The sequence below is a fragment of the Neovison vison genome, chromosome 7 (genome assembly GCF_020171115.1).
Source record: "Neovison vison isolate M4711 chromosome 7, ASM_NN_V1, whole genome shotgun sequence".
In the NCBI taxonomy this organism is placed as follows: domain Eukaryota; kingdom Metazoa; phylum Chordata; class Mammalia; order Carnivora; family Mustelidae; genus Neogale; species Neogale vison.
In genome coordinates this window covers 148,998,022-149,024,900 of record NC_058097.1, presented here as the reverse complement: position 1 = coordinate 149,024,900, position 26,879 = coordinate 148,998,022, and the positions used below count along the sequence as shown (strand labels likewise).

The following is a 26,879-nucleotide window of genomic DNA, read 5'->3' as shown; positions in this document are numbered from 1 at the left end:
CTTTCCACTCTGCAGTTGTGGTACAATGGAGGGACATACTGTTGATAACCACTGAATGGAAAGAGCATTGGTGAAGGAGACAGACCAGGCCTCAGGCCAGGCTCTCCTATGTAACCCCTGGCAAGGCACTAACCATTCCAGACCTTGCTTTCCATAATGCCTGCTCTCCTTTAAAATCTTAAAGATTTTATTTATTTATTCGACAGGCAGAGATCACAAGTAGGCAGAGAGGCAGGCAGAAAGGAAGGGAAGCAGGCTCGACACGGAGCTCGATCTCAGGACCCTGGGATCATGACCCGAGCAGAAGGCAGAGGCTTTAATCCACTGAGCCACCCAGGCGCCCCATAAATAAAATCTTTTAAAAAAGAAAGAAAGAAAGAAAGAAAGAAAACTGACAGACTGACCAGAATTAAGGTGGTACTATTCATAGCTCTAGGGACAGGCATTCCCCCTGTTTGCACAGCCCTGCCCTTCCTCCCAAGCTTCTCCACACCCTCAGCATCTTTAAGACTTGGTCAGTCTCTTCTTTCCATAAAGCCTTTGAGGAGCTTCTCAGTGCTATGTCCTTGTTTCCACCTGTGACTACACTGTCTTATGATGATTTGAGGATCTGGGCAGGGTCAGCATCTAATTCTCTCCATCCCTGGTGCCTGCAAGGGCTTGGCACTGAGTCAGCACCTTGGCTATGTGATTTGGATAAACAAATGAGGCTATCCCAAGCCACAGCGATCCCTTTAGCTCTGGACTGCAGCATTCAATAATTCCTCTCTTACTGCATGCAAGTTTTTCACATTGTGCTTAACTTCCATTTAACACTGGATGCATTTGCCTCATCTCCCTACTGACCATCAGCTCCCAGGAACTGCATCCTACACCTCTCAGCACCTCTATAGCAATGCCTCGGCCTAAGCCTGCCCTTAGGAAATGCTCAGTAAGCACTTATTGGTGACAGTTCTTGGGCCTCAGTCACCTGATCAGGATGTGTGATAATGGCCACATGTCAGACAATGCAGAAGTAGTGGTTCAAAGCACAAGGATCGGACAGAGCCAGACTGTGGGACTTGAGCAAGTTACTTAACTGCTCCTCTGCCTCCATATCTGTAAAATGGGCATAAGACTGTATCATCCTCATAGGGTTGGGATGAACATTAAATCATTAATACATATAAGCCCTTAGAAGAGTGCCCCTAGAATGGTAAACTTCCCAAGTTTACTGTTGCTGCTATTAGCTGAGACCGACCCTGCAATTTGGAGAAGGCCCAGCTCTGATGTCTGCAGCAGTAAAGAAGGGGAGCTGTGTTGCTCAGACAGTAGCTTTTTGTTTCAGACCCAGTCTTCTGGAGCCTCAGTATGTGACTGAGGGTAGCAGACCATGCCACTCTGGCACATTCATTATTTTGGGCTATAGGCACTTGAAAAACAGCAAATGCAGGGAGTGGCTTTCTCTGAACTCCTCTTATCTGCCTAAAGACAGATCCTCCAAAAGGAAGCCAGTTGTCATAAATTTCCTCCCTGGAGATTTGCGGATTTCTGCAACTGAGAAAGATGAACTCTTATCACAGAAGACTCAAAGTAGACACCACACCTAGACAGACTTCATCACAAACTATCATACTTCTCACCTATGTTCATAAACTTGTTTTTCTCTTGTTAATCTTATTTACAGAGGCCTCAGCTAAGAATACAGAAGGGTAGGGGTAAAATTCCCTCCCCTGCATGACAAAATTGAATCATTTAGTGAGAGGATTCCCAGAATCTTGACACACTCAGCAGAAATACTGAAGATGTGACCAGGTGCTCATTGAGGCCCTGGAGGAAGCTGGATATTGGCACATCAGAACCCTTTCCTTAGGGGCCACAAGCTCTGGGAGGCAGAAATGCTGAAATGCATGGTGCAGGGACAGGGCAGAGACAACACAGCATCCAATCACCCAGTCCTTTAACTGTGTGCCTTTGTGAGTGAGATACATACTCCGCCCCCGTTGGGGAATCTGAGCCAAGTTGCCTGGAATGTGCTCAAGTGCACAAGTGCTCAAACATTACAGTCACTTATCAATACAGCCTTAGCTCATGCAAGTCCTGCCAGAAAATGCTTCTCCTCATTAGACTCTACCTGTAAAAATTCTACCAGTCCTCCAAAGAGTAGCTCAAAAGATGCCTTTTTATTCATTTATCCAAAAATATTTGCTGAATGCCTACTTATTTGAACCAGACCTCCTCCTGGGGATACCAAGAGGAAGAAGGAATACAGAATCTAATGCAGGCAGCCAGGCAAAGAAACAAATACTGAAATTCAGTGCAATGGGGCTATTATAGAAGCATGGACAAAGTATAGTGGGTCCTTAAAGCACTCACCCTGCAGGGAGGACAACTGTCCACAAATGACTAGAGTAATTTCAACTTGAGAAATGTGTAATGAAGAAAATAAAATAAAGTAACATGAAAGAATATGGCTGGCAGGTCGGATGATCAAGGAAGAGAGGTCTGAAGCGACATTGAGCCCAGAGTGGGATAATGAGAAGAGCTTGGGCATGGGGGGAATATAAGGGAGCAGCAAATGCAAAGACCTGAAAGGTGGGAATGATGCTGATGGCGATGAGCACAGTGGCTATAGGAATAGAAAGAATGTCATGTGTCTGGAATATAATGAGAAGGGAATGGTGAGAGGTGAGCCAAGTTGAAATTATAGCATAAATTTAAAAAAATACATTTTCACATATATATACATATATATGTATATACATATTACTCAATGTTATCATCTAAGAATACTCTTGGTTGTGAAAAATGATTTGTAAATGTTTTTAATGGCTGTATTTAAAAATCATCATATAAAAAAAGAAAGTTTCATTCTTCTTGAAAAAAAATCCTATGAGGTACACTCCTACAGAGACAGTCCCAGCTCAGTCTTCAAGAGAAGTCCGTGCGGAGGGCAGAAAGCCATGGGAGTTAGGCTAGCCTCCTCCTGCAGGTGTCCTCATTGCCACTTCTGGGCTGCTGTAGTCAAGGCTCAAAGTGGCAAAAACTCCATTGATCAAACCCCAGGGACCGTTGCTATATTCCGTTTCCATCACAGAGTGTCTGAGCCCCCAAAACTTCTCCCTCTGGCCTCAACCCCTTCTTTGTATTGCCCATCTACTCTGACTGATGGTTTGAGAAGAATTCTCAGATATTCCCTGGTACAGACCACCTCCTTTTGTAAGAAACAAGCAATGCTGACAAGGTTCTCTTCCAGAAGGTAGCTCTCCTTTCTCCTCTCCTAGGCATGCCTTTGGCTTCTGGCTTTTCTGGAAAGTCACAGGACTCCACCAGCTTCTCTCTGCCAACATTTTAGTCTTTAGGGCTTGAGCTGCAGGGTCTGCGGAATTCCTGTCCATACTCATGTATCCACTTGTTGGCCACTGGGAGAGAATGGGGAAGAAGAGAACAGGCTCAACAGAGCAGACAACAAGCAGCAATGCTCACTCACAGGGTCAGGAAAGGGTCACTTACATTTGGCACCCTGGGCAACTCACTTGCCTCACGCTAGTCCCAGCCCTACAACAGTTTACAAGATGGTGCTTCTAGCAAAGAGAAATAGCAAAGGGGATATTGTCCCTTAGAAAAAGTCTCTGACAGGTCCTGTCTCCTACAGACTAATTTTCAAAACTTGGGTACTAAGGTCTCTCAGTCTTCATTCTACATATGTAGCTCCTAAAAGTCTACCCTCCCCCTGGTGCAATGAGAAAAAAGCAGTGGCTTCTGTTGGCAATGTCCATCTCAGCATGAGAGTCTGTGATCAAATTCTTTTTCTGTCTTAACTAACTGCTGTTGGACACACATATGACATAAATACATCTGCTGGTTATTTATTTCTCTTCTTTGTTTGACCATCTCCTCATAGGGAGGCACTAAATGGGACACATAGTGGCTTGATAGTTCTCTCCCTGGGTTAGAGGACTGGAGCGCAGGTCCATTTTCCTCCTCAGCTGTGCTCAGAAATCAAGGCCTATCTGATCAGGTCAATAAACTTTCACTGACACCTGCTCTGTTAGAGCTTCCCATTCTGTGCAGGGCAACTAAGCCAGATTTGATCATCTCAATATTAAGTAGCACGTAATGAAGTTTCTGGAATGACAGGGCTATGCTATTTTCCATCCATCTCCTATTTGACTTTACTCTGAACCCCTCCCCCATTCTCATGCCCAGAAAGGCAGGCCTTACCCCACTTATCTCCCACCAGGACAGGACAGCCAGCATGAAGTGTGTCACCATCCCCTTCACCACTCCTATGCAGATTCCACCAAAACAGTGCTGCATTCTGAAAACAAAAGAGCCCACCCCAGAGAGGGTCAGCCCAGAATTTTAATCCTTCAGAAGTACATGACTATGACTAAAGACAAATGCATGCATTTCATTAAATGAGAAAGCTATCCATGCAGATTGGGGACAAAGCATGCATAACATGGCACAAAATGGCATAAGTTGCCATTCTCCCATGAATGCATCATTTATTGAGGGCCTACTCTCCTCTAGGCCCTAAGGATACAAAGACAAATCATATCCACTTCTGTTCTCAGGGGCCCACAGTCTTCTAGGAAGATAGACATAAAAACAGAGCAGGACAGGACAGTGTGGCAAGTGGCAGGAGAAAGGTGAACACATGATGTCATTGGATCCCAGAGGAGAGGCCCTCAGCAAAAACCGCAAAGTGGAATAAACTATTCCTTATACAAATAAGAACTTAATTCACATGCTTAAGCATCCTCAGGCACTTAATACCCCCAGGAAGCAGGCTTTATCATACTCCCAACTTTACCAGCAAGGAAGTTGAGGCTTCAGGGCTTTAAGTAATGCAGCTAAGAAGGCGCAAAGTCAAAACTCAAACCCAGGTGTTTTGACAAATCCTGTATGTCCTTTTTCCCCCTATGCACGGCTTCCCCCGCCCCCACCCCAACAACTGCTACAGACTTAGTTTAACCTTGGCCATTAGAAGCAGTCAAAGCCCAAGGTAAGGAAGAGCCTTCCAGGAGACACTGACAGCTTCTGCATTCCCAAGTTTAAATCCCCTGAGAATTCCTAGATCCCTGCATTTACTTAGGCAATGTTTATGATGTGCCCGGCCCTGTACTAAGTGCTTCATAGGCACAGTTTCATTTCTATATCTTCTTTTCATTCCTGAATTAGGTAAAGGCTTTGAGAGAGCTTGATGGGTCTCAAACTGGGGGGAAATGAAACCTCTTTATCACACAGCCCTCCTCTGTGCCTCACATGATCTCTCAGCTCTTTCTGCAAGGAAGGAATGTTGTTACTGCCTGTTAACTTCTCTGTGAGCCCTTGGAGGACAAGGACCATGAGTTTTCCTCTCCCTCAGTGTTTTCAGACCTCAGTGTTTACTGAATGAATGCCTGAGGGGACCAGTTGTTCTAGAGGATCCAAGGGTCACTAAAAGAGAGTTCTTACCTTTGAGGAGTTCTATCATAATAGAGAAGGCAGACATGTAATCATCTCCTTGTAATATAAATAGTGATAAAATTTTAAAAATAGAAGCACAAGTAAAGTGTGGTCATCTAAACTGAGGAACTATCTTTGATTTTGAGAATCAGGTGGAAAATATCTTTGTATCCTTCCTCCCAGGAAGAAGCTTGCAAGCACAAACAGCACGGAAGCTCAGGTGTTAGTTCTGCACTCTTACTACCACCTTATGCAGGGACCAGACCCCTACTCACCTTGACCACAGGCACGCTAAAGTTGGCATAGATGAAGGCAGTGGCTCCTCCAGCTTCCACGGAGCTCAGCTATAATGCCAAAGAGCCAGCATTGAAATAGCCCCTCACTATCCAACCCTGCCTAATTTGACATCTGATCTTATTTCTCCATTGAATCCTACCTGTGTTCCCCTATCTAGTTCCAGGATAAATACTTGTTGAAAGATGATCACTCCAATTTAGAATTAAGGGAGCCTACTCCATGGCATCAGTGTTTGCCTATAGGGCCACAAGAGGACAGCCTTTAGGAACTATCCCTTTCTTTATCCTTCTAGCTAATATCCTTATTGAGGGCTACAGTAGGTCAGTTTGAAGTTTGAGACCCTCAGGAAGAAATCCAGTTTATATCACAACCCAAGACACACCCCCCCACAAGTACAAGTTTCATAAGACATTCTTACTACGTAAGATACCCTTTGTTCTTTTCCATATTATTTTATTCTATTCTAGTTCAGATTTGTTAAATGCAGGCCACATCCACTAAATTAATTTCACAGCCCACTAATGGATCATGTCTGTGGCTTACAGAGCACTGTTTATATTACGATTAGTTTTCAAAGTTGGCCTTGTAGGAACCACGGATTGTAGCTTTGGCATGTTTCCCAGACCAGTCATTCCACACTAGGTAACCTCAGCTAAGGAGTTTCACCACTGGTACATTCTAGAATTTTAGATATGTTCTCTTAATATGAAGGTTTTTTTTCTGATTTTCAAAGAAATATATTTTTTAAAAATGGGAAAATACAAATATTGCTCATCATATCGAGAAAAAAGGCATTGTTGTAATTTATATACTAATAACGGGCATTTATTCAGCACTGCCTATATGCTAGACATTCTACTAAGTCCTTAGAGGTATATTATCTTACTTATTCATCACAACAATCCTTTAAGTTAGAATCGTCACTGTTACAATTCACATTTTACAGAGAGGAAACTGAGTCTTAGGAGAGATTAAGTACTTAACAAAACGTCACATCACTCTTCCGTGACTGAGCCCGATTTGAACCGAGTCAATGCTAACTAGAGTCCCTGCTCACAATCTTTATGCTGTACCCTTGAACATTCAGGTTATTTCCAAATGTTTGCTATTATTAGTAACTCTTAGTGAGTAAAATCTTTTTTTTTCCTTCATTTTACACTGTTCTCATAAGAAAGAGTCTGGACAATCAGTATTACTGAGTCAAGAGTGTATGCATACATTAAATACTTTTGATACATAATGCTGTTATTTTCTCACCATGGGTGCAGCATGACAGAGCCAGTCTTCTCTCACCCTGTCTATCAGAACGTTTGTGGATCCCACCACATTCACGTGGTAGGAGTTAGGAGGTTGGCACTTGGTAGAGGAAGCGGAACTGACATGGTGATTCAGAACCTGGAAGTAGCAGTGGTGATTTTTTGCATTTCATGGCTTCCCCTGTAGTCCCTTGGGAAGGTTGATGACAGCAACAGTTTGCTCCTTGTGTTCAGGTAACTAAAGAGACGATTCCATTCTAACCACTGTTGTCAGCAACTATGGGTGTAAGCAAGATCCACAGGGGGAGCCTGCACTTTCCTGTATTCCTTTACCTGTGGTTTTGCAGTGTGGCAGGAAGGAATGACTTATGAAACAAATTAAAAAGAGAATCGGACCTGTGTGCTATGAAGCCCCTGGGCAGGATTGTGAGATCAGTGGAGTATAAGTAAACCTTTCACTCTTTTGTACTGGCGCTGATCTTATCTCCAATTTGAACAAAAAATTACTAACTTGATTTCAGCTCAGTCCTTTGCCCATCTTATAGATTATTTTCTCCCTACAGTATTACTCTTAGATTCTCCAAAAACCTTAATGTTTGCCGTTAGAAATGTTTGTAACGGTCTTTACCTCAACCTGAAGATGAGAGAATTGGGATAAACTAGCACTTCCTAGGCCTCTCGATGCCAATGGCCCTTTAAGGAGTCCTATACCTGCTGGTGGGATGCAATGATCAAAACCTAGTGGATAAAACTTTACAGGGTGATGTCCCTTTAAATTATGTCATCAGATTCTCATGACAACCCAATGAGGAGGTGCAGGACAAGAAAACAATCTCAAAGAATTGAAGTGTTTTGTGCTGGAGCCGCATATTAAGTGGCAGAACCAGAATTAGGCCAACTAACCCTAAGTATATTCCATTCCACTATCACAAATGCTTATACTCAAATGTACACACACACACGTGTGTATACTCACCTCCGTCCACATACACACACTTGCCTTTTGCCATTTAAAATTGCAGGGCTCTTGTCCATGCTACCCTTACCATAGTAACTGGCCTTGGTAACCAGGGAACCAGTGGTAGGAGATATTAGGGAGGTAAAGAAAAGAAAGATACTGGCCCCTAGATGTGCTTTTCTTTGCTTGATACCAATATTCTTCACTGCCTGTGACTTCCCATGCTGTCTTGAGTCATCAGACAGAGATGCAACCAGCTGCTGATATAGGACATGCCCCCTACCTGGAGAGCTGACGTCCCTCTATGCCTGATCAGAACATCCAGAATGACCACCTGAGGCCAGATACCACTGGAAGTGGCAGCCTTCTGGTTCGGCAGGAAGTATAAAACCAAGTCACAGGAAGAACTACAATGGAATCACCAGCATTATAGACCATAAAGCGTGGCCTCTGGTTGTCCTTTCTTGGCTGCACTGTGGAGACAACACAGCACTGAGGAAGGAAGGAATGCTATTCCCATACTGAGAAAAGAGGTTAGGGGTGTGCTATTCTAATAAGCCTGAAAGCAGGACTTCTGGTGTTACGTAGAGCCCGTCTATTAACATGTTTATCCCTTCAGTTAACAGTCACACATACACCTCTTATAATTTAAGTGACAGATGACTGAAATTATGACTGGCCCATAAAGAATGAAGTAAACCTATGTGATCTGCGAGGAAGTGAGTAGGTGAGATAACAGCAACTAGGTTCAATTCCTAGGATCAGGTCAGAAATTAGGAGAGAAAGCCAGTTTATTTGTTAAGGGGGTATAATGCAAATTTTATAGGGAAATAGGAGAGAGAATTTTAACTACACTAAGACAGCAACACTTACTGAATTTCTCCATAGACATCCCTGTTTTCCCTCCTGTAATCTTAGCTCTCTCCTTTGTACGACCTCAAAGAGAGAGAGACTCACATTCCCCTTCCTGTGTTGGTCAGGCCCTAGGAACTCCAGGCCTCAGTGTAACTCTACTTCCCATCCTAATCACTGCCTATGACAAGGTCATATTTAAGTCTATGCACTGTCAGCTCTTTGAGAGCAGGAAATCTGACTTCTGTTTATCTCCTATAGGGCCTAATAAAAATGCTGTATGAAAGTCACAAATCTCAGAGATTTTTGTGTTGTATCAGGTAAAATCAGTGTCTGCTATTGCTTTGAAAACCGTAAAATAAAAGCAGTATAGTCATTAAATAAGAAACTCTAGTCATCCAAAGCAAGACTCACATAGATCATAAATGTTGCAACTCGGTTCCCAGACTTCATTCTGTACAGGGGGCTGGTTGGTGACTGAGACAAAAGTAGAACATATCATTATTTTATGCAGATGGCACCACAGTGACAGTCAGGATTCCAACATATCACAGGGAGAAAAATGGGGAGGTCACAGATGGGAGATAGCCTTGAGCCATACCCTTGCTGGCAGGTGTTCACTTACCTTTTATTCTTTTACTAATTTATTAGATACTCATTTAAGTGAATTGTATACAGTTGATCCTTGAATAAGATGGGTTTAAACTGTGCAGGTCCATTTGTATGCAGGGTTTTTTTCCAATGAGTACTGTAAATGTGTTCTCCTTATGATTTTCTTTCTTTTTTTTTTTTTAAAGATTTTATTTATTTATTTGACAGACAGAGATCACAAGTAGGCAGAGAGGCAGGCAGAGAGACAGAGGAGGAAGCAGGCTCCCCGCGGAGCAGAGAGCCCCCATGTGGGGCTCGATCCCAGGACCCTGAGATCATGACCTGGGCTGAAGGCAGAGGTTTAACCCACTGAGCCACCCAGACGCCCCTCCTTATGATTTTCTTAGTAACATTTTCTTTTATCTAGCGTACCTTATTGTAAGATTACCATATACTAAACATACACAAAATATGTTAATCAATACATGTTTATGTTATTGATAAGGATTTCGTCAACAGTAGGCTATGAGTAGTTAAATTTTGGGGAGTCAAAAGTTATATATAAATTCTTGACTGTGCAAGGGGTTGGCTCATGTTGTTCAAGGGTCAACTATACCAATCAAACAGAATGGTTTCTCAGGGGCGCCTGGGTGGCTCACAGGGTTAAGCCTCTGCCTTCGGCTCAGGTCATGATATCAGGGTCCTGGGATGGAGCCCCACATCAGGCTCTCAGCTTGGCGGGGAGTCTGCTTCCCCTTCTCTGCCTGCCTACTTGTGATCTCTCAGTGAAATAAATAAATAAAATCTTTAGGAAAAAAAAAGAATTGTTTGTCAGTTGTGAAATACTATATAAGGTTAACTTCATGTTCAGTGAAATAAAGGAATTAGTAGATACAGTATTACAGATAATTATTCTATAGGAACATTAAGTTGTAATACTGGAGTTCCCAATTATTTGCTAGAGACACACTCTTCTGTCATAGAACAGTTTAACTGAGATATAATTTACATATAAAATTCACCCACTGTAAGAGTATTTTTTAGCGAACTTTAGTAAATTTCAATAGTTGTGCAGCCCTCCCACAATCCAATTTTAGAACACTTGCCTCAGCTTAAAAAGTTCCCCCATGTCAGTTTGTAGTAAGTCTTCATCCTACCCTCAACCCCACGCAATCACTGATGTCCTTTCTGTGTGTTGCCTTTTCTAGAAATTTCATATAAACAGAATCATAAAATATGTAGTCTTTTTTTGTTTGGCTTCTTTCCCTTAGCATAAAGTTTTTATGGTTCATCCATATCATTGGATGTATCAACAGTAGTTCGTTCCTTTTTATTGCTAAGTAGTATTCCATTCTGTAGATATAGAAAAATTTGTTTATCCATTCATCTATTGATGAGCACTTGGGTTGTTTATAATTCTTAACTATATTACCAATAAATCTGTTATAAACATTCTTGTACAAGTGTTTGTATGGACATATATTTCCTTCTCTCTCTCTTTTTTTTTTAATAAAGAGTTTATTTATTTATTTGACAGACAAAGATCACAAGTAGACAGAAAGGCAGGCAGAGAGTGAGAGGGAAGCAGGCTACACACTGAGCAGAGAGCCCAATTCAGGGCTCAATCCCAGGACCCTGAGATCATGACCTGAGCCAAGGGCAGAAGCTTAACCCACTGAGCCACCCAGGTGCCCCTATTTCCTTTTCCCTTAGGTAAAATACTTAGGAGTGGAATGACTGCATTATATGTAGGTGTATGTTAACTTTTTAAGAAACTGCCAAACTGGGGCACCTGGGTGGCTCAGTTGCTTACACATCTACCTTCAGCTCAGGTCATGATCCCAGGTCCTGAGATGGAGTGTCAGGCTCCCTGCTCAGCAGGGAGTCTGCTTCTCCCTCTCCTTCTGGCCCTCCATCCTGCTCATGGTCTCTATCTCTCAAATAAATAAAATCTTAAAAAAAAAAAAAACCTGTCAGACTATTTTTCAGAATACCTGTACCATTTCACATTCCCATCAGCAAAGTATGATGTATGATGTATGATGTATCAGCAATGTATGAAAGTTCAAGTTCCTCCACATCTCCACCAACACTTGATATGATCTTTATTTTAGCCACTGTAATATAAATGTGGTTTCTATCTCATTGTGGTTTTAATTTCTATTTCCCTAATGAGCATGGAGCTCACCTGCTGAGCATGGAGCCTGACAAAGCAGAGCTCCATCCCAGGACCCTGAGATCATAACCTGAGCCAAAGGCAGACACTTAACCTGCTGAGCCACCCAGGCATCCCTGAATTGTCTTATTATTGAATTATAAGTTCTTTATATATTTTAGATACAAGTCCCTTATCAGATACAGGATTTGTAAATGTTTTCTTCTAGTTAGTGGCTTCTCTTTTCATTTCTTAATGGTGTTTTTGAAAGGCAACTAATTTTAGGGACACCTGGGTGACTCAGTTGGTTATGGCTGCCTTCTGCTCAGGTCATGATCCCAGGGTTCTGGGATCAAGTCCTGCATCAGACTCCTTGCTTAGCTTCTCCCTCTGCCTGCTGCTCCCCATGCTTGTGTGCACTCGCTTGCGCTCTCTCTCTCTCTGAAAAATAAATAAAATCTTTTTTTAAAGAAGATTTTATTTATTTATTTATTTGACACAGAGAAAGAGATAGACAGTGAGAGAGGGAACACAAGCAGGGGGAGTGGGAGAGGGAGAAGCAGGCTTCCCACCAAGCAGGGAGTCCGATATAGGGCTCAATTCCAGGACCTTGGGATCATGACCTAGGCCGAAGGCAGATGCTTAACGACTGAGGCACCCAGGCACCCCAAATAAATAAAATCTTTTAAAAAAGAAAAGAAAAGAATTTTAATTTTGATGAGGTCCAATTTATCACTTTTTATTTTTCTTTTGTGGATCATGCTTTGTTAACTTTTGCATATGGTATGAGGTAAAGGTCTAAAGTTATTATTGTTATTTTTCAAGTAGATATCCAATTGTCCCAGCACCATTTGTTGAAAAGGTTATCTTTTCCTCACTGAATTTCCTCGGCACCTTTGTCAAAAATCAATCAACCATAAATGTGTGAGTTTATTTCTGGACTTTGTTCTGTTCCACTGACCTATGTATCTATCCTTATAGCAATACCACATGGCCCTGATTACTGTAGATCTGTATTACATTTTGAAATCAAGTAGTGTGTGTCCTCCAACTTTGTTGTTTTTCAAAATTTTGGCTGTCCTGGGTCCTTTGCATTTCCATATACATTTTAGGATCAGCTTATTAATTTCTATAAAAATAAGACTTCAATAATTTTGATAGTTTGGGTTGAATCTACAGATCAATTTTGGGGAGACCTTTAAATCCTCAAAAATTATTTGCTAAGCACACATCAGCAATGATGGGCAGTTGAGATGATGAGAAAAAGAAAGTGACTGGAAGAAGGACAAGCTTCACTAGGAAGTTCCTGGGTGAAGTGAGACAGAAGACTCCAAGACAGGCCACATTCTTCTTCCCACTAGCAAATTTTAGAAAAGGGGGCTGGTGGCCCAAAAGGAAATGAGTCAGCAGCAATCAACTTGAAACCAAGGTTTTCAGACTTCCTGGAACAAGAGCCTTTGTTCTAAGATTTCACTTGCTATTCCCTGAGAGCATTATAAGGGCTCTGCCTTAGAGATATAAATAATACCCTGGCTCCCGACCACAGGAGATTGATCACTGACCCCATAGTTACCGTAGCATGGTCAAAATGAGGTTCATAGTGACCACCAATTCCATAATTCACCACCTGGAGATACTCTGCATAGGGAGGCTGGACATCAAGTCCCGTGAGGGCACCAATGCGATGGTCAAGGTTCACCAGCAGGGGGTCAACGGTGTCCTTCAGCCAGGCACTAAAACACACCACAGGTAGTAGCATCAATGCTATGTCTGTGAATGAATGAGTTGTATGAACTGCCGGAAAGAAGAACGGAAGGAAGGAAGAAAGGAAGGCAGGTAGGCTGAAGAAAGAGCATAAGCACAGACATGGAGGTATAACAATATTCAGTCTGTACAAGTGTGGGAGCATTCTGTCTATGAAAGAAGTAAAAGGAGACAAGGCTGGAAAAGTACGTTCAGAACATAATCTAAAAAGCTGAGGATGCCGTGGTCATAAAACTGGTCTTTGTGGGTGGTAGATAGTAAGTGAAGGTTCATGGGCAGGAAAGTGATTTGGTGACAAGTTCACTGGTGACCTCTGAAGACCAGTTCCAGTGAAATTGTGAAGACAGAACCAAAATTCAAAGGGATACAGAGAGATGGCAGGGAAAAAAGAGGAGGCAGTGGGGGTCTAGGGTTCTTCACCTGAAAAGTAAAGAAAATAATACCACCTACTCCGTTAAAAGCAATGAATCTAGGGGCGCCTCGTGGCTCAGTGGGTTAAAGCCTCTGCTGTCGGCTCAGGTCATGATCCCAGGGTCCGGGGATCGAGCCCCGCATCAGGCTCTCTGCTGAGCGGAGAGCCTGCTTCCCCTCCTCTCTCTTTGCCTGTCTCTCTGCTTAATTGTGATCTGTCTGTCAAATAAATAAATAAATAAATAATCTTTTAAAAAAAAGAAAAGAAAAAGGAACGAATCTAAGCAGAAGGTAAGATTTTCTCTGGACCTTCCTATATCTCCTAGTATACAAGGTCACTAAATGTACCAGACCAAAGAAGTTTAAGGTTAAGCCAAATGATTCTGAATCAAAGCTTTCATTATTCACTTCACCTCCCAGAAAACAAAACTATCCACTCATCCTCAGGTCTGGCCTCTTCCCAAGGATGCTGTTGTCACTGTCTCCCATGGCTCTGATGGGCACTCATCCTCTTACTGATCATAAGTCCTGTCTTTACAATACAAATCAAGGACTGTAGTGGGGTGGGAGCAGGAGCTGAGCGGAGAGAATAAAGCTGGGCTATCACAGCTGAATCTGCCTCTAGAAGCCATCAGGTCCAGAGATTCCAGCCCCCCTTCTTGCCTGAATGTTGGCAAGTCATGCTTTGAATATGAGTCAGGAGGCGGGAATGGAACCTTATAAAGTCAAATTCCAAATGGGAATAGAACTGAATTCTCTGGAAAAGCAATCCTGGTGAGGAGAACATCTATACACCTAATTCTGGATCCCAGCATAGAAGCTTTGTCAAGTCTTTCCCTAAGGGCCTCCTCATTAAGTCCTCAGACCCTATAACAACCTGTGAAATAGCCTTGGGTGAGGGGAGTGGAAATTTCTTCCTTTCAACAAGAATGTGCAGACATAAACATGAACTATAGGTTCTCTAGCAGCATCTCTGAATGGCTGTTGCTGACCTTCAGTCAGCTGTGCCACAGGCCCAAGGGCAGGCAGCAAGTATGACCAGAGTCCCTGTCAAGGAAGGACCCCTCTTACCTTTTGCTGATGCGGTACTCCACTGGCAACTGCTTTTCCCCTGACGCCACCACAGATCTCTGTAGCTGAAACGGAGGCCGTAAGAGAAAGTATAAGTTATGATGTGAAGGGAAGGGCTCCATTATTTCCACAGACATGCCCCTCTCTTCAAAGTAAATCTAACAAATCGCCAGTTCCTCCCTAATTTAAAATATTTTGCACGTGCTACTAATTTAGTGATAGCTATTGATCTCAAAAACAAAAGCTAGTAAGTGACAAAAAATCTGACTTGAAAATAACCTTGCTTGCTGAACTAAAATAAAGTGGTATTTCAATCCCTTCTGCATCTGAGACTGAGTTCTGTCAGAACAGGGACTGCTTCTCACTCATCTTTGTATCCTAGTAGCACAGGGCCTGACCTACAGTAAGCACTTAGTGTATGTCATGTTAACTCAACACCTCCAAGGAGGAAAAACTCTCCACCCTCAGGTGTAGCCCACTCCCCTGAACAATTCCGACAAAACCCTTCCTTACAAAGAATCAAAATCTGTTTTGCTGCAACCTCCCTGACTATGTAGGGGAAAAAATCCCGAACAGGTTCAATGTAACCAATTTTGCTAAATGTTTCTATTTTATTCTGAATGTCTAGATATGAATTTTAAATTCTTTTTAAATGCAGTGGCTCCTAACTGCAAAGGTGCTGTACCAGATACAGAAAGAGAAAGATTTACATAAGGATGTGTCTGCTTCTGCATCTGTCATCAAAATGTCAGCTCCAAGAGAGCAAGTCTTTTGTCAGTGCTATGTCCCTAGAGTCAAGAGAAGCCTGGCAGGGGGTAGGAGCTCAATATTGGTGAATGGAGCAAATGAATGAATCCTGTGAGTCCTGTGCTTAATGACCCAGCCCTGGAGCTTCACATGCCGTCAGAGCAGAGCACGAGGCAACGAACTGCACAAGACACACACCCTTTCCCTTCTTGGAAGCATCTATCCATATTACTATTCCTGCTGCTAAACCAGGTAGACAAATTTGGAAAAGTCTCTTTGTTTCCTTGAACCTGTTTCACCAGCTATAAAATGCAGCATGTGAACAATACCTTCTTGGGAGTTCCTTTCATCCTATCCTCCTATAGTATCAGGATGCAGGGAATCATTAGGCGACTGGTAATGCCTCTGTCTAGTCCTTCACTCAGCATCCTCCCCTGAACCCCTCGCAGAGGAGAGAGGAGAGGTTCTTAGAGGAATTGCTACCTTACGTTCTTCTAGGGTAACATCAGTGGTTTAAAGAAAAATCTTAGGGATCTCCATTCCATCCTCGTCCCCATTAAGACTTAACTCCTTTAACCCTTATTTATTGTACACCAGCAAGTCATTCACTTCCAGGGACAAATATCTACTGGTTGTTCTCTGTGCTGAGCACCATGCTGGGCACTGGAAACACAACATATGGAGCAGACATAAGTCATGTAATGGAGCCATAATGGACAAGTCCAGGCCACTAAGAGAATATTAAGAAGGAACATCTCGTCCCTTATGAGGGACAGGAAGGCTTCCCAGGATACCCAAAAGACAAATGGAATCAAACAGGTGAAAAGAGGCCAAGGGGAGAATTATTTAGGCAGAGAGAAGAGTGTGCACAGAGGTTGAGGGAAGCATGCCCCGTTCATTGAGATCCAAGTTGTTCAATGTGTCTGGGGCATCAAGTGCAAGGGCACAAGCTGTGGAGGGTCCAACAGCAGCAGGTCAAGAAGCTTTATAACATTCAAGGGTTTAAAGCAAGGGCTTGATGTTGTCAGATGCAACCTTTTAAACAATACTCTGGCTGCAATGGGCGTAATACAGGGTGAGGCATTTCAAGGACGGCCTATGATCCCTCCTAGATTATAATCTAGTTGAGGAGACAGGATGCTAACTCTTGAAATAGCTAGTGATACAAGACAACACAAAAATGGTAGAATAAATTAAAAAAATTAAATACCACACAACTTGTGACAAAAGCTTTGAGTTCAAAAAAGAGAGAGGTTATCATATGTGGCCCGAAGAAGTGCTCTGAAAAAAAATGTTCCTACTGAAAGAACCCACAAAAGTGGAGAGTAACAGGGCTAGTGGGCAAAGACAGGCATGAGGCTTCCCTTGAGTCTTTAAGAATGGGTGGGATGTGGATAGAGGGAGAAGTGACAAGAGAGCAGTGTTTGGGATGGGAAGCAGATGGAATAAATTCAAGCCTCAGGAGAGGAGGCTTCAGTGGCTTGGGTTGAATTTAGTTTCCATGCGGCAACCCCACCCTTGGAGCCGAGGCTTATTCCCGGCAAAGCCCAAGACCAGACAGAGATCAATGTCTCCACATCAGCTTCTGGGCAGAGGGAGAGTGACAAAGTCTTTGCCTGCCAAATAGACGACCTGGCCCCGACGGACTGCGGGGTGGGCTGCCTGTCCTGCTACCAAGACAACAGAGTTGTTCTAAGGAAAAAAGTAGCTGCTGGCCAAATACTACCACTGGCTCACTGAGATGCCAAAGCTGTTGAAGATATTTTGTTCCAATTGACCAGTGGAACTTAATGCTCTCAAAAATTGCACAAGGATTCCAGACCTCACTGGAGGGGCTCCTGGATGAGATGACTATTGCTACTCTTGTCCCTCCAATCCATGTCTGCTGTCAGAATCTTCCTTAAAATCAACAGGCCTGATCATGCCAATCTCCTGTTTTAACTGTCCAAGAGCTCCCTGCTGCCTCCGGGATAAAATCCAAGCTCCCCAGCACAGTATTTATGACACTTCCTGACTGTGTCTCCCCATTTATCCTCATCTCCAATCACCTCCCGCCCCAGCCCTTGCACGCTCATGCCAGCAACCTGCACCCTGTTCTCTGAACACACCGCATGTGGGGTCTTTGCACATATTGTTTCGTCTTCCTCCCATACCCTTTGCCACCCTGTTACTCTGATGAATTTCACATCCACCAGGAAGCCTTCTCTGTTTTCCCCTCCTTCCCATCTGCTCTTTACCCATCTGCCTTTCCCTCACAGGAAGGCTCACTTTTTGTTGCCGCCATAGCGCGCATGGTTCCCTGCACACACCTCTGCTAGGGCGCCTAGCACCGCGGACTATAAATATCTGTTTTCCCCCATTATGCTGTGAGCTCCTAAAGGAAAAGGGCCAGTAGTATATCTCTGCGAATGTCCCGCACTCAGTACAGTGTCTGGCACACAGCAGGCTCAGTTCTGTTGACAAGTGACCAAACGACCACTTGGATGAACAGGGCACCCTCAAGGGCATGATGACATAAGGAATTCTGAAACAGCCATCTAAAGAGGCAGCATGCTTATACTGATGAGGTCGGTGTGTTATTTTTCTAAATATCTGCCATCCTTCCTGGGCAAGGATTAAATGTCCTCTTCCCCTTGGCATCAAGGTTGGCACCACAGCTCGAGGAGCCTTTCCTGTAGGAGCATTAGACACACTCTCCCTGTTGACTGCAGCGGTGGCCCCAAGCTTTGTCTCAACCAATGAGATAGGGCAGAGGCAGAAGCTTTAGGAGCCAGCTGGTAGTTTGCCATCTCTCTCTTTGTCTCCTGTCAGACTGGAGATGTCCCAAATACACGCGGCTCTGTCAGGCTGGGTCTCCAAGTGAAGACCGTTCTGCCCGCCCCCCCGGCCAACTGCAGCCAGCCCAAGACAGACACATAGTGTAAGTAAGCAGCAAAACTTTGTTGTTGTTGTGTCTGAGATGTGGGGGCTATTTGTTACTGACCATAACTTAGCCTAAGGTGATACGAGAAGGCAGAATAACAGAGCAGCCATCAATGTACTAAGTTCCAGGTTTGGCTCCAGCTACCTGCCTGACCTTCATCAGGTCCCTTTCCCTCTCTGGGCCTCAGTTTCCTCTTTAACAAAATAATCTAGCTAAACTATATAATCTTTCCTCTCTGAAATTCTGTAAATTTGCACTAGGATATCACTCCTTGTCCACCACTTCCCCCATTAAAAAAAAATTTTTTTTCTACCCATTATGTGGAATGATTGACTTGGGGAGGAGGGGTCCTTTTGATCTTTTTTAGGTTATATTTACATATAATGATATGCACAGATCTCAAGTGTACCATTTGCTGAATTTTCACAAATGTACACAGCTATGTACTCCACATCCCTAACAAGATATTGAGAGCACATTTTCAACATCCCAGAAAATGCCCTTGTCCCCTTCCCCAGCCAATCCCCTCCCTCCAAAAGCAATGACTTCTGTGATTTTTTTTCACCATTAATTTGTTTTATGGAATGGCTGGCATTTTGAATTCCTGTACTGGTAAAGTGTATAGTTGTTCATGCTGACTATTCTCACATTCCTGAACTCCAGGCATGTGATGACACAAAGCGAAGTTCTTGGCAGGCTTTGGGGATACTCACCCACGGTTCTGCAAGCCCTCTAATCTTCTGAGCCTCCATGTCACTGACAAAGTCATGGTAGAGAACAACATAGGGCTCCAAGTGGATGACCTCCTTCCGGATGGGCTGGAGCAGCAGGTAGGGGCTTGAATTTGTCTCGTAGGAGCAGTAAAGGCTAGGGATCTGGTAGTGAATAGGCTGGAAGGAAAAACTAGAGTCAGTATAAGAGATGAAGGGTTTAGGAGAAGAAGCCAATGTAGGGATCTATGGCATTAAAAAACTGCTATGTGGGAGATTGAGAATGTGGTCCCTCTGATGCTATCCAAATGAGCTTTACATTTCTAATCCATCAGCCTTTTCCCCTCACATCATTCCAGTGCTACCTTCTCTTTCTCTGGGTAAGCCTATTCCCCCTTTCTGAGGAATCCTACCTGGGATCCCAGGGTCTGACATAACCCCTCGTAGGTGTCTCTGGTCTGCAGGTGGGGAACATTGGGCCTCTGGATGACAGCCTCAGCTACCACCTGGTTGGGGCTCTCTGCCAAAAGTTTTTCATATTTCAACACATTCCTGGCCATCCTCTTATTATCTGGGCCTGGAAGAAATCAGAGCAGGGAATAATACAGATTAACAAACAATAGTCTCAGAGAGTGCTGCCAAGATTTCCTGTAGCTTCCCAGTCACATACAACCAGCCACTGGCCACCCTGAGAAGCTCCCGTGTCCATGCACAGGAGGATATAAGGCCCTCAATCCCAGAAGATTACCTGTATTAAGAAAGATTGAGTTAGGTCTGGTAGATCTGAGGGTGCAAAGGACTTTGGGAAAGAAAGTGGTACTTAACACTGTTAGATCAAGGGATCATAAGGATGGCAGCTCTAGGATAGTGTGATGGTTAACTTTTATGTATTAGGAAGAAGCTTAACTCATTCCTTCCTTCCTTCCTTTATTCATTTACCCATTCAATAAATCTTCAGTAAAAATCTACAGGGTACTGGGTACTGTGTTAGAGGCTAACCTCCCAGAGTTTGGAGCCTAATGGAGAAAAGCTACATTAAATAACTACTCACAATGAAACCCGTAGCTGTCATGAAAGAGAAGTCCAGAGAGCCAGAGCCTAAAGCAGAGAGACCTAACCTATTCTTCCCTAGAGCAGTGAAAGCTAATCCATTTCCCAGTCTATGAGATCCTTCAAAATTCCCAACTGGCCTACATACAGAGCAGTGCAGTGTGAGACATACGGGTTCTAGGCTTTGGGTGTAGCCTGGGTTCCCCCTGGGGTCTTGTATCTTATCTGTGCCCACCTGTTGGTGCCCACTGTGTCTATAAGAGGTCCATGGGCTGGCAGCTACCTATGGCCTGCTAGCCTCTGTGCCTGAGTTTTAGTGCCTCTCAGAAGGACATGCTGGATTGTTCTAATGATCCCAAAGCATCACTCTCTGAGGAGTTCAGTGTGCCTCTAACTACCACCACAACACCCCTGGCAAAAGTAACCAACCTTTTTTTTTTTTTTTTAAAGATTTCATTTATTTATTTGACAGAGAGAAATCACAAGTAGATGGAGAGGCAGGCAGAGAGAGAGAGAAAGAAGCAGGCTCCCTGCTGAGCAGAGAGCCCGATGCGGGACTCGATCCCAGGACCCTGAGATCACGACCTGAGCCGAAGGCAGCGGCTTAACCCACTGAGCCACCCAGGCGCCCCAAGAGGCAAAATGAAGTTAGGGAGAATCGAAGTAATGACCCCAAAACCCCAGTGAAAATACTACAAGGCCAGAAATGGAACTGGTAATTTTAATTTGCTTTGTCCTATTCCACCTATAACTGCACATGGTTTGGGTTCTCTGGGACAGGCAGAAATTTTAATAGCCAAACATAAAGAAATAAAGAAGGGCTGGGTTGGGGCGCCTGGGTGGCTCAGTGGCTTAGAGCCTTTGCCTTCGGCTCAGGTCATGATCCCAGGGTCCTGGGATTGAGCCCTGCATCTGGCTCTCTGCTCAGTGGTGAGCTGCTTCCTCCTCTGTCTCTGCCTGTCTCGCTGCCCACCTGCGATCTCTATCAAATAAATAAATAAAATCTTAAAAAAAAAAAAAAGAAAGAAGGGCTGGGTTATAATTTTGCCTGTAGTAGTTGCCCACATGTCTCCAGACCATATGGCTACTTCCACATCCTACTGTTTGCCCAGTTTCCAGAATGGAATAATGTTACTAAATGGATTCATTAAAAAGCAATAAATACATACAACTGTGAAGTCCTATGTGAAACACTTTATAAATATTAAAATATCATAGTGATCATTTACTTACTTTAGTATCTCACTATCTTATTAAAGGAAAGCCTGGGAAACCAGCTTCCACCAAAATTTTAACTAAAAAATACCCAAGCAGAGAACTAGGCTGGGAATTCTTGCTCCTGTTCTACTCTGGTGATGTGATGTGTGAGAAGGGTCGAAGCTGAACCCTGCACTAACAGAGCAGGGTGCTTGATGGCCAAGCGAGCTCTGGTTTAAAGGGAAGAACTGATATCTCTGTGGAAACAGCCGAAAAACAGCCAAAATAATCCTGCGGAATCACTCCCCTTGCACACACAGCTCTCACTGACTTCATGTGCGTCCAGTCCTGGCCTTGTTCCCCACTGGAGCAGCACTAACGTATACCCAGCTGCAAGTGCAAGAGGAAAGGGACAGACTGTTACCTCCTTAGCATTTTCCCACAAACCAAAAAACTTCCCCCTGATATATTGATCAGTAGCTAAGTAAGATTCAATCCAAAATTAGAAATGTGGCTTGGATTATAATATTAGAGAAATAAAAACACATAGCTGTCTTTTCCTTGCAGGGATTAAGGGCCAGGAGCAGAAGGGATTTCCCAGTGAATCAGAGCCGTGGCTCATTGATCGTCTATCATTACGTACTGTAGAGAAGAAACTCTCGGGAAAGGCTGAGGGCGCAGGAAACATTGCCAGCCTATAAAACAAAAAGAAAGGAAAGGAGGCATTAGCCACACTGAGGATATCTTCTTTGACCAAATCATTAAATGGATTTAAAAAAAAAAAAAACTGTAAAATACTCTTACCACCAGTAGACAATATGACTCATTGAAATGAGCAGCAGACTAGGAATGTAGAGGTTCTCGGTTCTAATTCAGGATTTTCACCCCTAATGCAACTCAGGTCTCCTCAGTGTCGTCATTTTACAAATGACTCATTCCCACCCTTACCAGGGAAGGTAGAAACATAAATGAAAATAAACTTTCTTAAAGTACCTCAAATCTTAAAGCATGCAAAACCACATAACTGGAAGGTGGTGTTATTTTGGTATATTTCATTATTAAATTTAACATGAAACTATAAAAACCCTAGTAAAAATATAATTTGTTCTCCAGGCTCAGTCCTTCCTATAGTCTACAAAGGTAGCAGGAGGGAGCCAAAGGAAGAACTAAACCTGAAACATTCCCACTGCATAGTAATGACCTCTCCTTGCCACTGCCATTTGACCTTGAGCTACCCATGTTCAGAAGTACACAGGGGCTTTCCAGACAAACTGAAGAAAAGAACCCAGTGTAGGTGGGCTGCCATCCTGCCCTGGGCGCCAAGGAATGATGACAAACTGATAGAATAATATATCCTTCTGGTCATTTCATTGTTGCATGCTAAAAATTCATGTTTCAGGGTGCCTGCGTGGCTTAGTTGGTCAGATGTCTGCCTTGGCTCGGGTCATGATCCCAGGATTCTGGGATCAAGCCCTGCATCAGGCTCCCTGCTCAGCGGCGAGCCTGCTTCTCCCTCTCCCTCTGCTGCTCCCCCTGCTTGTGCTCGCTCTCTCAAATAAACAAAGCCTTTAAAAACATTTATGTTTAGTGATAAAAGCAACAATAAGCACACTATGAAACATAAGAGACAGGAAAAAGAAATGCTCTGTTGAAACCCAGGGGCTCCAAGCACTTTAGATGAGGTATAGCGTTTACACATTCACATTTGTTACACATTTTCATATCCTGATTGTTTTACTCTACATTGTCATCAGGGGGACTTTTTATATCATTTCATAGTCTTTGGAGATGGCATTTTTTTAAAAAAAAGATTTATTTATTTATTTGACAGACAGAGATCACAAGTAGGCAGAAAGGCAGGCAGAGAGAGAGGAGGAAGCAGGCTCCCTGCTGAGCAGAGAGCCCGATGCCGGGCTCAATCCCAGGACCCTGGAACCATGACCTGAGCCGAAGGCAGAGGCTTTAACCCAGTGAGCCACCCAGGAACCCTGGAGATGGCATATTTTAACTGTGGAAAGAAACACACAACTTAGGGACACCTGGGTGACACGTTTGGTTAAGTGTCCGACTCTTGGTTTAGGCTCAGGCCGTGATCTTATTGTCATGAGATTGAACCCTTCGAGCGGTTGCACACTGAGTATGGAGTCTGCTTGAGATTCTCTCCATCTCTCTCTGACCCTCCCACTTATGCTCTCTTCCTCTCTCTCTTAAATATATACATGATTCTTAAAAACAACAATAGGTAGCTTGGGTGGTTCAGTCATTGGGCATCTACCTTTGGCTCAGCTTATGATCCCAGGTTCCTGGATCAAGCCCTGCATAGGGCTCCCTGCTCAGTGGGAAGCCTGCTTCTCCCTTCCCCACTCTCCCTGCTTGTGTTCCCTCTCTCGCTGTATCTCTCTCTATCAAATAAATTTTCAAAATCTAAAAAAAAAAAAAAACCCACAACATAAATTTACCATCTTAACCATCTCTAAGTGTACAGTTTGGTTATGTTAACTACATTCACATTGTTGTGCAGTCAATCCCCAGAATTTCTCCATCTTGCAAATCTGAAACCCTGGACCCAACAAACAACTCTCAATTGCCCCCTTCCTTTAGTCCCTGGTAACCACCATTCTACTTTCTGTCTCTATAAATTTGATTCCTCTAGATACTTCATATAAGTGCAATCATACAGTATTTGTCTTTTTGTGACTGGCTTATTTCATTTAGCATAATACCCTCAAAGTTCATCTATGTTGTAGCATGTGTCAGAATTTCCTTTTTTTTTTTTTTAAGATTTTATTTATTTATTTGTTTGAGAGAGAGAGAGAGAGCATGCACAGAGGGAAAGGGGGAAGGAGAAACAGACTCCATGCTGAATAAAGAGCCTGACACAGGGGTCAATCCCAGAACCGCAAGACTATGACCTGTGCCAAAGGCAGATGCTTAACTGACTGAGCCATCCAGGCACCCCTAAGAATTTCCTTCTTTCCTAAGGCTGAATACTATTTTCTTGTATATAGAGACCACATTTTTAATAGCTGCATTTCATTCTACTTAAAAGCTATATCACAGATGACCTAGACATATAGATTGTTTGCAGTTATTTAATAACATTAGTTACTCTGTTCAATACTTAACAGAGGGATATTTAAGTACTGTATTGGTAACATGAGATTATTAACTCAAGGTTATAGCTTTTCAAATTCTTTTGAGATGAAGAGAACTAAAATACAACTTTATATATTTTTAAAACTCAAGGGTTCTTTCATGAGATAAAATTAGATTTTATCAAGAACAAAGATACATTTGGGGCACCTGGGTGACTCAGTTAAGCGTTTGCCTTTGGCTCAGGTCATGATCCTAGGGTCCTGGGATCAAGCTCCACATCGGGCTCCCTGCTCAGTGGGGAGTTTGCTTCTCCTTTACTCTCTGCTCCTCTACCTGCTTGTGCTTTCTCTCTCTCAAATGAATGAAGAAAGTCTTTAAAAAAGAAATTTAAAAAGTTATTTTTGAATGGAATGTGTACACTATATAATGTTACATGAACAAGGTGAATGTACGCTTGTAGTGTATAATAGCTTACATTTGTTGAGTGCCCATGTCATGAACCGTGTTAAGGGCTTTACATGTATTAGCTCATTTATTCCTCATGACAACCCCTTTGAGGTGAGCATTGAAGGGGAGCAAAATAAGCCACCCCAAAATATGTCTCTTTGGCAAAAGGATTCTTTTGAGCTAATTATTTTGAGAAATGGAAGACATAGGAGAAGCTCTGAAAACCAGAGAAGCTACCCTTTTGTGAGAGAAATTTGTATTTATAAAGGAGTCCTCCATTTGTGTCTCCCTCTGTGTACCTGGAAAAGAAGGATGACTCTGAATCACAAGAGAATCTTTTTTTTAAGGTATATTTATTTATTTGAGAGAGAGAGAGAGCATGGGTGGGGGGCAGAGGGAAATGGAGAGAAGGCTCAAGCAGACTCCACACCCAGCATGGAGGCTGACACAGAGCTTGATCTCAGACCCTGAGATTACCACATGAGGTGAAACCAAGAGTCAGCCACCTAACCAACTACATCACTCAGGCCCCTTGAATCACAAAAGAATCTTATCAATGGAGAAAGCTCACTTAAATCTGCATAACAACCTTACCCTTGTTGGCATTTCCTGGTAACCCCCCAAAATTGGCCTCCCCCCATACCTTTCTTTCTACTGTATTTAGCTGGAAATGGTATTTAAGGTGGAGGGTGAGGCCACTTCAAGGAGTTTCTCATTCTTCCACCCCACCTCCTGTGTATTTTTCCTCTTATTAATCTGTTTTTTATTGCAAAGATGTCTCAGCCAAGCACTCAGAAGATTAAAGAGTTACTTCCTGCTCCTCCCACTTTCTAACAGCATCAATATTATCCACCTTTTAAAGATTTGAACCCAGGTCAGTCTGACTTCGGAGCCTGTGGTTTAATTACTACGCAACTATCTCTCGTTAAAAATTACTGAAATAGGGACGCCTGGGTGGCTCAGTGTGTTAAGCCACTGCCTTCGGCTCAGGTCATGATCCCAGGGTCCTGGGATCGAGTCCCGCATCGGGATCTCTGCTCAGCGGGGAGCCTGCTTCCTCCTCTCTCTCTCTGCCTGCCTCTCTGCCTACTTGTGATCTCTCTCTGTCAAATAAATAAATAAATTCTTTTTAAAAAATTACTGAAATAATTGTTTATGAAAAACTATTATATAAGTGATGGGGGAGCAGGAGGCTGGCTGAGGACAAAGCAAAAACTGGCACCTTGCACCCCCCTCTCCACCCGCTCCCCTCCGCAATATGTGTAGCATTCCTCAGGCACCCTTGACTGCCATAAAACGATAAACAGTTAACTTGCAGAGATCACAATCCTGCAGAAAAGGAATCTCCCTTGCTCTACAGATGTCCTAGAGATCTACAAACAGGGAGGTTACCTTATCAATAGCACAAATTTCCAGAGGCAAATAACTCTCAGTTCCTAAAGCCCTAATGTCTCCCTCCCCATCATAAACTGGAGGAGGCTGAGGTAGAAGGGAATGTAAATGATAGCAGGATCATAACACCCCACCAAGAATCTCCCTTCCCCTCAACTTCCCCCAACCGCAAGGTATATAACCTGCCATCCCTCACAACCCGGGGCAGCAGCTCCTCCTGCCCACGGGTCCTGTCCCCGTGCTTTAATAAACCACCATTTTGCACCAAAGATGTCTCAAGAATTCTTTCTTGGTCATTGGCTCCGGACCTCAGCCCACTGAACCTCACCTAGGTTCTAGAACTTCATCGTAAGTATTATATGTTATATGATTTATATATTACATATAATATTTTCATAGTACAAATAATTATATATCACATATTTTATATTATAATGAAAGATCCACAGAGGGCCAACTATCCCAAATTTATAAGGGCTAAAAAGGGGACCATAACTGTCTACGAGACAATGCCCGATGTGTTCTATTA

General features: G+C 43.2%; 1 protein-coding gene across 2 annotated transcripts in view; it reads right to left on the bottom strand.

The window, feature by feature from the left end:
- Positions 1–2,176: 2,176 nt before the first annotated feature.
- The window catches only part of P4HA3 (prolyl 4-hydroxylase subunit alpha 3), a 39,301-nt gene continuing 14,598 nt past the window's right edge, over positions 2,177–26,879 (bottom strand). The window contains exons 5-13 of one of the 2 annotated variants that reach the window (XM_044258553.1): positions 22,059–22,110; positions 19,582–19,745; positions 19,172–19,348; positions 14,789–14,853; positions 13,116–13,275; positions 9,211–9,273; positions 5,709–5,777; positions 4,204–4,293; positions 2,177–3,401 (exon numbers count right to left, since the gene is read on the bottom strand). In XM_044258553.1, the coding sequence (XP_044114488.1) occupies positions 3,111–3,401; positions 4,204–4,293; positions 5,709–5,777; positions 9,211–9,273; positions 13,116–13,275; positions 14,789–14,853; positions 19,172–19,348; positions 19,582–19,745; positions 22,059–22,110 (1,131 nt within the window). In that variant the 3' untranslated portion in view covers positions 2,177–3,110. Of the gene's footprint in view, positions 3,402–4,203; positions 4,301–5,708; positions 5,778–9,210; positions 9,274–13,115; positions 13,276–14,788; positions 14,854–19,171; positions 19,349–19,581; positions 19,746–22,058; positions 22,111–26,879 lie in introns of both variants that reach the window. The other variant, XM_044258552.1, reaches the window with a different exon arrangement.